This window comes from Nematolebias whitei, chromosome 1, assembly GCF_014905685.2.
Source record: "Nematolebias whitei isolate Nwh7 chromosome 1, NemWhi1, whole genome shotgun sequence".
Lineage (NCBI taxonomy): Eukaryota > Metazoa > Chordata > Actinopteri > Cyprinodontiformes > Rivulidae > Nematolebias > Nematolebias whitei.
The window spans coordinates 11,167,303-11,180,417 of NC_056498.1; the positions used below are offsets into that span (position 1 = coordinate 11,167,303).

General features: G+C 40.2%; 1 protein-coding gene across 1 annotated transcript in view; it reads left to right on the plus strand.

Annotated features, from left to right (window-relative positions):
- LOC119414713 (RAS guanyl-releasing protein 2) overlaps window positions 1-13,115 on the plus strand; it is a 152,186-nt gene that overhangs the window by 105,525 nt on the left and 33,546 nt on the right. Inside the window, exon 13 of the mRNA XM_037681824.1 lies at window positions 26-167. Within this exon, the coding sequence (XP_037537752.1) occupies window positions 26-167 (142 nt within the window). The remainder of the gene's footprint in view (window positions 1-25; window positions 168-13,115) is intronic.

The window sequence follows — 13,115 nt, forward strand, 5'->3', positions numbered from 1 at the left end:
AATCTCCCTCTGCCTCCTTCCACAGAGATGGGAAGATCAGCAGAGAAGAGATGGTAGACTACTTTATGAAAGCCAGCTCTCTGCTTAACTGCAAGATGGGCTTCATCCACACATTCACAGAGACCACCTACTTCAAGCCCACATTCTGCGACCACTGCACTGGCTTAGTAAGAAATACACTACTCTACAACAAGCTTGATATTGATTCAGTTTTAATCTAAATCACTCGTAGAATCAAACAAAAACAGATAATGTCACAGAGGATGTCTTGATCAAGTCTCGAGAGTTGGATCATCATCAGGGTCTCAGAGTAATATTTTTATGCATCAGCTTTACCATATTGTGGCATATTTATTCCCATTCTACAGACACATTACAATGGAAGTACAAAATATTTTAAAAGCAGAAAGTAAGGTTCTGAGGGTGTCTAAATAATTAAATTACCGGTAATGATATTGCATTTAATAGAACAGATAACTTGAAACTACGCACTTGAATGTGTGCATGATGACTGCATTTGCCACTTCAATAAAATTTCAGTTCAGGGGTACTGGAGAAGAGAGTCCAATCGTCGGTTGAACCTCAGATCCAGGAGGAACAATGTAGGTTCTGTCCTGACTGTGGAACACTGGATCAGCTTTTTACCCTCACCAGGGTCCTTGAGGGGTCATGGAAGTTTGTCCATCCAGTCGACATGTGCTTTGTGGACTTGGAGAAGGTGTTTTACAGTGTTCCTCGGAGTACACTGTTGGGGGTGCTCCGCGAGTATGGGATTGGGGGCTCGTTGCTACAGGCTGTTCAGTCCCTATACAAGCGGTGCAAGAGTTTGGTTTGCATTACTGGCAGTAAGTCGGACCCCTTCAAGGTGGGAGTTGGACTCTGCCAGGACTGCCTGCTGTCACAGATTCTGTTCAAAGCTTTCAGGCCTCCTTTCTGGACTCCTTCTGCCAGGGAGCAGAGGGAGTCTGGTTCAGAGGCCTCAGGATTTCATCTCTGCTTTTTGCAGATGATGTGGCCCTCTTGGCGTCATTGTGCCATGATCAGCTCTCACTGAAGCGGTTCGCAGACAAGTGTGAAGCGGTTGAGATTAGAATCAGCACCTCCAAATCTGAGGCCATGGTCATCAGTTGGAAAAGGGTGGATTGCTCACTTAGAGTTGAGGGTGAGGTTCTGCCTCAAGCAAAGGAGTTCAAGTATCTCATGGTTTTGTTAATGAGTGGGGCAAGAATGGAGCGTAAGATTGACAGATGGATTGGTGCAGCGTCTGATGTATTGTGGACTCTGTGCTGGTCCATTGTGGTGAAGAGGGAGCTGAGCTGTAAGGTGAAGCTCTTTGTTTACTAGTCAGTCTGCATTCTTACCCTCACCTATGGCCACAAACTCTGGGTAGTGACCAAATTAACAAGATCACAGATACAGGCAATTAAAATGAGTTTCCTCAGCAGGGTAGCTGGACTCTCCCGTAGAGATAGGATGAGAAGTTAATTAGTTGTAGAAGCCCATACAATTGTTCCTTTCTGAGCATTTCATTTAAGTCATTCCACTGGTTTATTAGAAACTTTGCTAACAGAAAACAGACACAAAAAAACAACAGCAATTAAAAATATGAATGCATCACTTTTGCCAGTAGGCAGTATAAGTTTTTACTTCAACAAAGATCACCAAGATAAGAACTACATAATTGTCACATTTCCCATGACTGAGCACGGGTGAAATTTGCTCCATTCTTCTGTCCGTGCATGTTATGAGCATTATAAAAATAAAAAGTATACACACACACACACACTTTATGTGTGTATGAGTTGGACAACTTGTAAAATAAGCAATGTACTGACTTCCATTTTGGTGTGTGACTACACCTAGGTATAAAAAGGTTCCTTTCTAAATTAGGTTGCTACATCAAAATCCAAGATGGCTGCCACATGTATATGTATGTGGCAGCCACATACATTGAAAAATAAGCAACATGCCAACTTATATTTTGATATATCGTTGCATCTAAGCGTAATAAAATTCCTTATCAAAAATTGGGTTGCCACGTCAAAATGCAGTTCAGAAAAACACTCATCTCAAAGACTAAAGCATTCACTATTTAAATCCCTCAGTGATGGGGGACTTCAGTGAATAATTTGTTGCTGTAGGTGGAGGGAGCAAGATTTAAAACTTATGAACACCTTTAACATGTCAGCTTTTTGTTGCATTCTGCCATCAGGAGTGTTGAACCCAATTGCAGGAGGATGACAGGAGGCTCGATGAAAAGATCAAAAGTATTTCTTTTACAAAAACAAAACAAAGGCTGACAGGGCAGCTTACTTACTGATAACAGGACAGGATGGAAAGCAGAAACACACACCATAAGGATAATCCCGAGACAAAGACAAGACACCAGTGAACTGAATATATGCACACACACTGATTAGGACAATGACAGACACATGCAGTGATTAACATTAGACACAGGTGAGACAGGGGCTGAACACAAGGGAAAACACTGAGTGCTGGGCACATGAGGAAACAGACAGAGACAGAACCAAAACTCCACACTTTTATTTTGAAACCATTAGCCAGTCTAAGCACAGGGGTTCCTGGAAAATATTCCAGTGGCTTGGTTAGGCTAGGAACATCTGTGCTCAGTATGGAGTAGAGATTTCCCATTTAAACCGGGAGACTCCACTCCACCAGTGGTCATGAAGAATGGGAGGCATAAATGCGTGTGTGCGCTTCTATGGGAAGGTGGGACTGCATCATGGATCGACTGTGCCCCTTATTGTTTGTTCTGGTGATGGACAGACTAACACGAATCCCTGTGGGCTAAAATGTTTGCAGATGACATTGCAATCTGTGGTGAGAACTTAAAGAGGTGGAGGTGGTTGGAATGATAGTTAGCTGTTGCGAGACAGAAGACATGCATGTGAATGAGAGGGAGTCAGGTGGAACAGTGAGGCTAAAAGGAGCAGAGGTCACAAAGGTGCAGGACTTCATGGGATCCACTGTCCAGAAAAACTGGGAGTGTGATAAAGATGTGAAGCAGAGAGTCCAGGCAGGATGGAGTGGATGGAGAAATGTTTTAAGTGTGATTTGTGACAAAAGGTTAGTAGCAAACATCAAATGCATAAAATACAGTTGAATAATATGACCAGTGGAACTGACATAAAGACAGGAAACAGAACTGGAAGTGGCAGAAATGAAGATGTTGAGGTTCTCCTTAGGAGAGACAAGAATGGATAAAATTAGGAATGAGATCATCAGAGGTACAGCACAGGTTGAACAACTGGGAGATAACGTTAGGGAGGAGATGGTTTGGACATGTCCAGAGGAGGGACAGAGGACTGGTACAAGGTTGCTGGAAATGCAGCTGCAGGAAAACGACAAAAATTCAGCAGATTAAGACAAAGAGGAGATATATGGATGCAGTTTGAGAGGCCATGGAGATAGTTGGAGTAAGGACAGAGAATGCAGAGGACAGATGAGATGGAGAATAATGACTTGCTGTGGAGACCCCTGAAAATGGAAACGCTTAAAGAAGAAGACAGACGGTTTAGACTTTGGTGGAAAAAGCTGCTGAGATCTAAGGTCCTCATATAGACCTTATATTTTCTTCTCATTATATTACAAGTTGCTACTACACAAGATTTAAGAAGTGCTGGGGATGAGCTAGGCAAGGGTTGACATGTTCCAAGTGGCTTGGACCCTGGTAATAACCACTTGCAGTTTTAGTTATTTATCGATGTGCTTAGACCTGAGTACTAGACATGATTTACTTTTCACTCTGTCTTTTGAATCTATGACACGAGTGCTGCTTTGTTCCAATGGGTCAGCGATCAGCTGTGCTCGTCAGGCCAGTCCACAAGCACAAAGCTGCACAGACTATCTGCAACTTTATCTGTCTGTGCAGTCATGATGGAGCATCTCTCGGAGGCTTCTCTGTGTAAGGTCAGGGCAACACCAATAACTTTGAGCTGTGGCCACACACTGGTGAAGTTGCATTCTGGGAAATATGGAAGCTTTGTAATTGAGTATATGGCAGTGCTACCTCTGTGTGCATGAGGGTGTGTGTCCTTCTGTCCTTGACTGTCGCCCCTAAGGAACCTTATGTTATTTGAACACAGGCAGCGAGTCAGCACAGCTCTAATGAGAACGAGAATGGGGCTTTGGCTTCACTCTGGAGCCACCGAGGTGACTTCTCATTCATTTCTCTGGAATGTTTTTAAGCTGCAGAGTGCTCAGAAATCAGCTATGACACAGATTATGTGTGTAAATGTTTTAAAAAACTCAAAAAGTCATTCACACAAGCACACATGCGCATATCCTCCGGGGGCATTCAGAGTTGAGAGGAGCATGGAAGAAGGGGGCATGCTTGCCTTGTGTTGTCCCCTTGTGCAACAAACAAGTGCGTGTTAAATATTGCCACTCGAGCAAAGCTCGTCTTCTTTTAAACACTGCAGAGTCCCACCTTCATCATTTACACACAAACTTCTGTAATTCTGTGAAAGGCTGACAAATGGGTTTAAGAGAAGCAAGAAGATGAGCATTTTTAGAAAACTGTGATCCGTAAAGTCTCATTTGACTTCTGTTGAAAACTTCAGGAAATCTAAATGAGCTGAAAAGACTGAGCGCACGTTTCTTACTTTGTCATCTGACCTTGAGGGCTACAGTCATTGCGACACAAGCTTCCATACTCTGCAAATTAAAATAACTTGATGTGTTTTTACTGGGATACATATGTTATCAGTGGAGGCTCCAGATATATTTTTCTGCAGGTTAAAAAGGGGGCTAAGCATTTTACTGAGGGTGCTATGAAGGATCATTTGTTCTTTCAGTTCTCAAGGTCAAGGTGTTTTTATTATCATTCACATCACATGTGATACATGAGGTGGAACGAAACTATGTACACAGGGTTCAAGTTACATCCAACCAAAATACAAATTGTAAAGAAAAACAGTAATAAGATCTAAGATATGAACTAAGAAATGCACTAAACTAAAAATACACTAAGCACTACTCGTACAAAACAATGCGCCAAACAGCAGTACGAACATGAGTCTGTGTGAGCAGATGAGTACAAATGAACACAGCAACATGAAATAATCAGCAGCACATATCAACATTCAAGTGGCTTTACAGTGATTTTTTTTTTCACAGTATTTTTTTCACAATAATTTTCACAGTGATAATCCTGAGATTCATGAGTCTAACAGCCTCAGGGTAGAAGATTGTATAACGAAGGATGAGATGGAGGAAGAAGGGTGACACCTTTTCCATCTCATCTCCACTACATTTGTTTTATTTATTTTTCATTCATTAAAGTGTGGCACCAGCTGGTCAGTTTACTGACCAACAACAACTTAATTAATACATTCACCCTTTAATAATCAGAATCAGTCACTGAAGTAGAATCTGTTAATTACAGGGAGTTCTATACCAGAACAAATGAATATTCATCCGAATGAAAAGACCAAAGTCGTCTTTTGAAGTTTTAGTACAAAAAAATAAGAATCAACCACAGTAATAAACAACAACAATAATGTATCGTTCAAGACTTAATTCTCTTATCTAAGGCCAAATGAACTCTTTGAGCAGGAATTATTTCAGTTTTATACGCGCATGAATTTAGACAAAGTTTGACTATTTTAATAAATAGTTTACTTTGAATTTTGATTGAAAGAAGTTATTTAATGTGATCAGATAAGTCATTTATCATCATTGCAAGCCAGGAAATGATTTACCAAGTTGCATCAGCTAAAACAACATAACCAGACCATCATGTCAGCAGTTTCTGCTCATTACCGGGTCAGTGTTGATGACATCACTCGTCTTCTGGGGGGGGGGTTCTGCTGGTGGATCAGACCAGGATAGACCACGAAGAGGACTCGCTGAGAACTGCCTAAATGTAGCTGAACTGCTGGCTCCAGGTGAAATCTGTTTCCTCCTTTTAGAAAATGCCGACAGGCAAAACAAAGCACAGCATATCTACCCACACTGTCCACAAATACTGATCGAGCCAGCCTTTGTTAAAACTTCTCTGTTGCGCTCCAAATAGACGTGACGGGTATTTTTGAAGCAGTGGTCGTCTTGGTTCATTTTGAGGACTAGTTTCTGCTTAGATCCTCCAGCTGTCCAGTGTTAGCAGCATTCTCCATAGATGTGGAAGGATGGCAGTAGGCTTGATCCTTCTTCCAAATTATTTATTTGTTGGTTGCAGTCTGCGTCCAAAAAATCCTCCTTCTGATTCCATTCTAGGCAATTTGTGTAATAGAAAACAGTCCATTTTTGCATTTCATGCACTTTTCAAATGTTCCCCAAACTTTCAGTAACTTGAATTTTCATTTCCATTTTGGAGGTTCATTTCTTGTTGTGAGTTTGGATTTTTTTTTAAAAACTCGATCTAATCATTAATTGTTTTTTGAAATTAGTTTTGTTTTGCGAGGAACATATCATAACAACCACATATTAAATAATATTAACTTAGATGAAAAAGAAAATAATCTGATATTTTCGTGGGGGGTGCTACGACTTTTCCAGGGGGAGCTCTAGCGCCCCCCTGACACTGCCTATGCACTTTATTAATGTTAAAAATTCCTCTATGGGCTCTTTTTGAGGTTTACTTGCATTACATCCCAGTTCAGAAAAAACACTAATTTCAAAAACCACAATCAATCACATCCAAATCTCTCAGCGACAGGGGACATCGACATACCACTTTACTTTTTCTTTTGCTTTAGGAATTCTCATATTGTTTTTGCCCTTCATAGTTTTCACTTTAATGTTTAAACCATGTAAAGGTGCACGTTACAACACAGGCATTTAATCACAGACAGCTGCTTATGAGCAGTGCATACAGTTTACTCACATTTTCCATGCTGTCATTCTTCCAGACAATAGCGACACTGAGAATTAAAAGATAACATAACCCTTTTAAATATGGAGATGTCTTTCCTTACAGAAAAGGTGTTGCAAAATGATAAGTGTAATTTCAACTAACGACAAGTACAAACTAATCTTGTTGTAAAGGAGCCTGAATTTCTCTGAACTACTGGTTCAGTCAAACTGTTCAACTGACACACATTGATGTGATTGTTGGAACTTCAACGAGACAACGGCACTTTTTGTAGATGGAAGGGACAACTTGTGATTTTTAGACACTAATGCCAAGTGTTTCAGTTTTAAACATTAAAAATCTGCATTTTTTAAAATGAATATAACAACGGTGCATTTAAATCATGAGCAATGTAATGATAATGTCTTTAGTCACTATACAGAGCAACTGCCTTAATCCAGTGGTCCCCAACCACTGGGCCGCGGACTGGCCGTGGGTCAATTTATACCGGGCCCACAGGGAAAATATATATATATATATATATATATATATATATATATTTATTTATTATTTTTTTTTTTTTTTTGAAAAATCACCATATTATCTCCACCACATCTGTCAATGACTCACTCTTGACGCAGGTCAACATACACAAGTGGTAAGTTTCAGTTTCTGTTAGACGCATGCGCAGATTGTCTGCGCATTTGAAGGATCACTGCATATTTTTCAACCCGTCTGACAAAGAGTGACTGTAAAACTATTAACTAAATAAAACTATAATTTTAAACGATGCTTCCGAATATCACATCAGACCTGGTTATTCTTGAACTTTTTTAAATTTACATCAGAGCGGTTCCTTCGCATTTCTGCATCTGCTCTTAAAAAAAATATCCGCCCCTAAAAGTTCAAAGTCATGGGCAATTTTATTAAAAAACACAATAATTAACATTTTGTACTATGCATAAGTTCCTGCGCTTTTGTGAACAATCTGATGTGTGAATCACTGCGGAGCAGGGAGGAGAATGACGAGGCTCAGCTGACCCCAGTGTGGGATCTACTAATTAAATGAGAAAAGACCCTGCACTTAATACACTTATAAATCACACATAAAGTGATTAAAAGTAAATTTGAAATACAGGTGCTGGTCATAAAATTAGAATGTTGTGAAAAAGTTGATTTATTTCAGTAATTCCATTCGTGAAACTTGTATTCGCTACACACAGACTGATATATTTAAAATGTTTATTTTAATGTTGATGTTTATAACTGACAATTAAGCAACTGACAAATCAGTAACTCAGACTCTTTCAGACTGCCATCTGCGAACATCATAGTCCATGGGTTTTCCTGCCTGACCTCATCCACAGCTCTATCCCAGATCTATATTATGTGGCTCAACAACTTAATTCCTAAATAGTTGCTATAACTTTGTACATCACCCTCGTTGTTAAAAATGGGCACCAGCACACTTTTCCATTAGCACATTTCTCCTCCATTCTTCAGGGATTGTCTCACTCTCATAAAGGGCATCTATTGAATAAATGAGTCAAACATCTCACTACCATCTCTCCTATTCATTTCCATACCGCCACTTTCATGTCATCTGGTCCAACTTGCTTTACCTTCTTCAGCCACTTCAAAGCTTTCCAAACTTCACTCTCACTAATCTTTCTCACTTCCTGGTCCATCATTTCAATTACCTCTACTCTTCTTTCTGTTTCATTTTGTTCATTCATTAGCTTCTCAGAGTAGTCCTTCTGTCATTCCACCCCACTTTCCTCACTTGTTAGAACATTACCATTTAACAAGCCTAACTTGCTGCACATACTTTCCAGCCTGATCCCTCTCTCACCAGTTGATACAAGTCCTTTCCTCCCTCCTAAATGTCTAGCCTCTTGTAAAATTAATCTAGCCTCTTGTAAAATTAATCATACATCTTCTGTTTAGCCTTTACAACCTCTTTCTTTGCCCTATGTTGCATCTCCTTATATTCCTGTCTACTCCTTTCAGTCATCTGGCTTTCCCTTTTCTTCTTGACACATCAACACACATCAATCCATCTGACACACTTTTCACTCCTAGTACATTATTTGCTAACTCCTCTTTCAGGACCATCCCTACTCCATTTCTTTTTCTATCCACACCATATTAACACAGTTTAACTCATGTGCCAATGCTGCAAACCTTGCTGCCCTTTTGCTAGAACAGGTCTCTCTTGTAAATGAGTGCTCGAGGGTCAATGAGACTAACCAGTATAAATAAAGGTTGAATGAACCAAGTGTCTTACATACATACAACATCTACCTCCCTTCTCTGCATAATGTCAGCCAACTCTCTACCTTTGCCTGGCATGGTCCCTTTTGCGTTGCCATCCTCAGTTCTACACTACTGTAATTACCATTACACAAACGATTCATACTAGTCGACTAGCGATTATCAAATGTTTAAACTAGTAGACCTGAGTAGTGTCTGGCGGCTGATTGGTAAACTTTAAAAAATTCTCTCTTCATCTAGTTGATATGTTTTTGTCTTTACTAGTTAATTAATGGGCATACAAAATGAGAGGATTAGGGCACTAAACTATTGACAAGCTAGCTAGTAAGGCCAAAGGAGCTCATGAGAAAGATTTTCTGAGCATGACCCTTTTTCTTAAGTTAGTAATAATCCTGTGTGCTTAAGACAAATCAATTTACATTTCTGAGACAGCATGGTCTACAAGGAATTGATTGTTAGAATGAAAGGCCCACCATTCCTTGAAGGAATGCATATTGCCCTCTTCCTTTCATACAAGAGTTTTAAACTATGGTCATCGTTCTAATCAATGGAGCTCCAATTCTGTATTACATTTCATATGCGTTGTATACAATTTAAAGTGCTTTACATCAAAATAAAAAGCCATCCTTTTGGATAAAGCTATCCAAGTCAGACCTAAAGGATTAATTTTTAGTCTGCTTTTAAAAGTGTCTTCTCAGATCCTCTAGCAGGCCATTCCACTCTCTCTGTGTGTAGATATTAAAAGCAGACTCCCCAAAGGTTCTTGTTCTGCTCTGTGGATCAGCTAAAAGAGAGGAACTATAGGATTTGAAGATTTGTCCTTGTTCTTTATCAAAACCATTTATTTGACAATCTGGTGCTTGACCATCCATGGAGGTCAAGCACCAGATTACCACTTGTGTATGTTGACCTGCGTCAAGAGTGAGTCATTGACAGATGTGGTGGAGATAATCTGGTGATTTTTCAAAAAAAAATAAAAAAATCCTAAAACAAGCAGTGCAACAATGTCCCTCGTCACCGATGGATTTGAATAGTAAATTTTTGTAGTTTTTGAGATGAGCTTTTCAAGTATTTCTGGACTGGAATTAAACAGTGAATTCAACTAAACCTTAATGTTTTCGGTGCAAGATATTAAAGTGAGGGCAGCACGATGGCACAACTGGAGGCAACCGCTGCCTCTCAGCGAGCAGGTCCCCGGTTCAAATCCCGGTCCCGGGGCCTTTCTGGGTGGAGTTTGCATGTTCTCTCCGTGCATGCGTGGGTTTTCTCCGGGTACTCCGGTTTCCTCCCACAGACCAAAAACATGCATGTTAGACTGATTTGTAACTAAATTGTCCCTAGGTGAGAGAGTGAATGGTTGTTTGTCTCGTTTGTCTCTATGTGTCCCTGTGATGGACTTGCGACCTGTCCAGGGTGTACCCCGCCCCTCGCACAGTGATTGCTGGACATGGGCACCGGCGACCCCCGTGACCCAAAATGAAAAAAATGAAAATATAAAAGATAATAGATGGATGGATGGATATTAAAGTGAGTAGAAATTAGACTGTGCAGAGGAGAGGTAGTTTGTTTATTTTTACTTGTCCCTAGCAGCACAAAGTAACAGATCCTGGCAAGTGGAGAGAGCAATATTATCCATGAACAGGTACGATGGTGAAGCCAGGAGGTGGCCAATGGTGCCTTTGACCACCATAGATTATTCTTCAGCCACTTTAAGAGACATCTCAATCATTTGAGGAAACTATACTGTATGTTTAAGCAATATACAAACTAGAAAGCATAGATAATAGGGGTGGTCAACTTACATACATATATGGCAGTGGCCATCTTAGATTTTGACGTGGTAACTCTTTAAATGATTGGGGTGTAACACCCCCCCCCCCACACACACACACACACACACACACACATACACACACACATGCACATTTGTCTTTCTATCTTTACAGTGACTTTGTAATGGCTGCCATTCATTTTTCATTCATTTCTATAGCCTAACCCTGACCCTGATCCTTAACCTAAACCTAACCCCTAACCCACCAACAACACTTCTTATGGGGCTTTAGGCCACCAAAATGGAAGTCAGTACCTCCCTTATTTTTAAGTTATCATACTTACAACATGCACAGACAGACGGAAGGAAGGAGGGCATTTTCATCTTTACCCTCTTCCTCCTTTTCAGGTTGTGAGGGTCACTGGTGCCCATGTCCAGCTATCACTGTGTGAGAGATGGGGGACACCCTGAACTGGACGCCATTTCCTCCTTTTTTTGTTCTATGACATTGGATAATTAACAGGAAGCCAGAATGACATTAAAACAGGACTAACATAACCCCCTTCTCTGGTCAGCATTATCTACCAAATTCTGAGCTGAGTTCATGGACTCTATTGAAGACCAGAAAGGAGAGTGTTTGGGTTGTCCAGCCTGCTAGTAAGCTATATAAGCACAAATTTGACTTTGAATTTTTTGCAAAAAGAGAAAAGGCCTCACCCTGAAAATACTTTTTAAATTATCAAAAGCTGTTTTGTGATGTTGACAAATAACAGCGTTGTAGCCGTTTAGGTCAAACCTTATAATACTGTATTGCTCAGGTTCATGCCTACACAGTATGTGTTGTGAAGGACTTCCAGCTTCTACAGTACCACATCTTTTTTTGTTTTTACAAACAATGTCCACTTCAACTGTTCAGTGCTATGGATAGCACTTGGATGATGTGTTGTGAATGGCTTTCAGGTAAAATTGCACCAAATATTAAAGTAGTTAATTTATTCCAGTTCAACATGCTGTTTCAGTCTGTAAACAAATGCACATATAAAAGCATACCTACCACCAAGAGTGCGTGAATTTAACAGTGAACATGTGCGACTTTAGCTGTTAAAAGTAGCTTTGTGCTAACAGTTTAACATTAGACCATTAGAAGAAAATAAGATGTTGACAAAATTCCAGCTCCTGTTTGTGCTTCATTGTGTTCCTGCATCTTCAGAAGTAGGAAAAGGTCAGTGTGTGTAGGCGGAGCTGTGTTGATGCCCACTTCTCTTTGCTGCACTCCTCTGTTTGTGTGTGTGTAGAGAGAGGTCAGGGTGCCTCCTCAGATGTGTCAGTGCTGTGTGTGATCTCCATCTCGTCTCTTTCATGTCATTGTCCCACCTCTCCTCCCTCCACTGCCTGTGCTCTCCCTGCACCCCTGCTTGATCTCATCCCCCACCCCTCCATCGCTCTGTCCCATCAACCTCTTCTGTTCTCCCTTCTTTTTCTGTCCTCCTTCTCTTGTATATCTGTTGGTTCCCCTGTACCTCGGCATCAGTGCTGAAAACCAAAATAAGAAATGAGTGAGTGTTTTATTCAAGAAAAATCAAATTGAGTAAAAAAAAAAAAACGAGTGCAGGTTTTTTTTTTTTTTTTTTTTGATGCAGCATCTTTTACCCTTTTGGAGCAATCCTTTCTACTTCTTGAAATGATGGAGTGGAGGTCATTTTTGTCAAACCTTGACAATGAATAAAAAAAATAATAAAAAAACTACCTCTGTACTTCTCCACACTGTAACTCCTACCCACTTGAATATCTTGCACTAAAAACATTAAGGTTTACTTACATTCACTGTTTAATTCCCATCCAGAAAAAAAAACCCACTCATCTCTTGTAAAACTACAAACACCCACTATTCATATCCCCTCAATGATGGGACATTGGCCAACTGCTGATTTACTTGACTTTTTGTTCATTCACCACCTTGGTTTATCAAAACATAATTTTTTTACGAGGTCTTGGCCTCATGTTCGGTTGTGTGGTATAAATTTTGTTTAGTGTTTAATGGAGAGCAGTTGGTCCACAAATGCTTTGAGCAAGTATAAAACTTCCAAGTCAAGTAGGGATGGGCATTTTTAGCCAAAATTATCCCTTAATATTAGACAGTTATTCTTTTATCTTTCTTCAAATATTCAACCATCTTGTTATGACTTCCCCACTCAATTCAGTCCTGCACACACACACACACACACACACACACACACACACACACACACACAC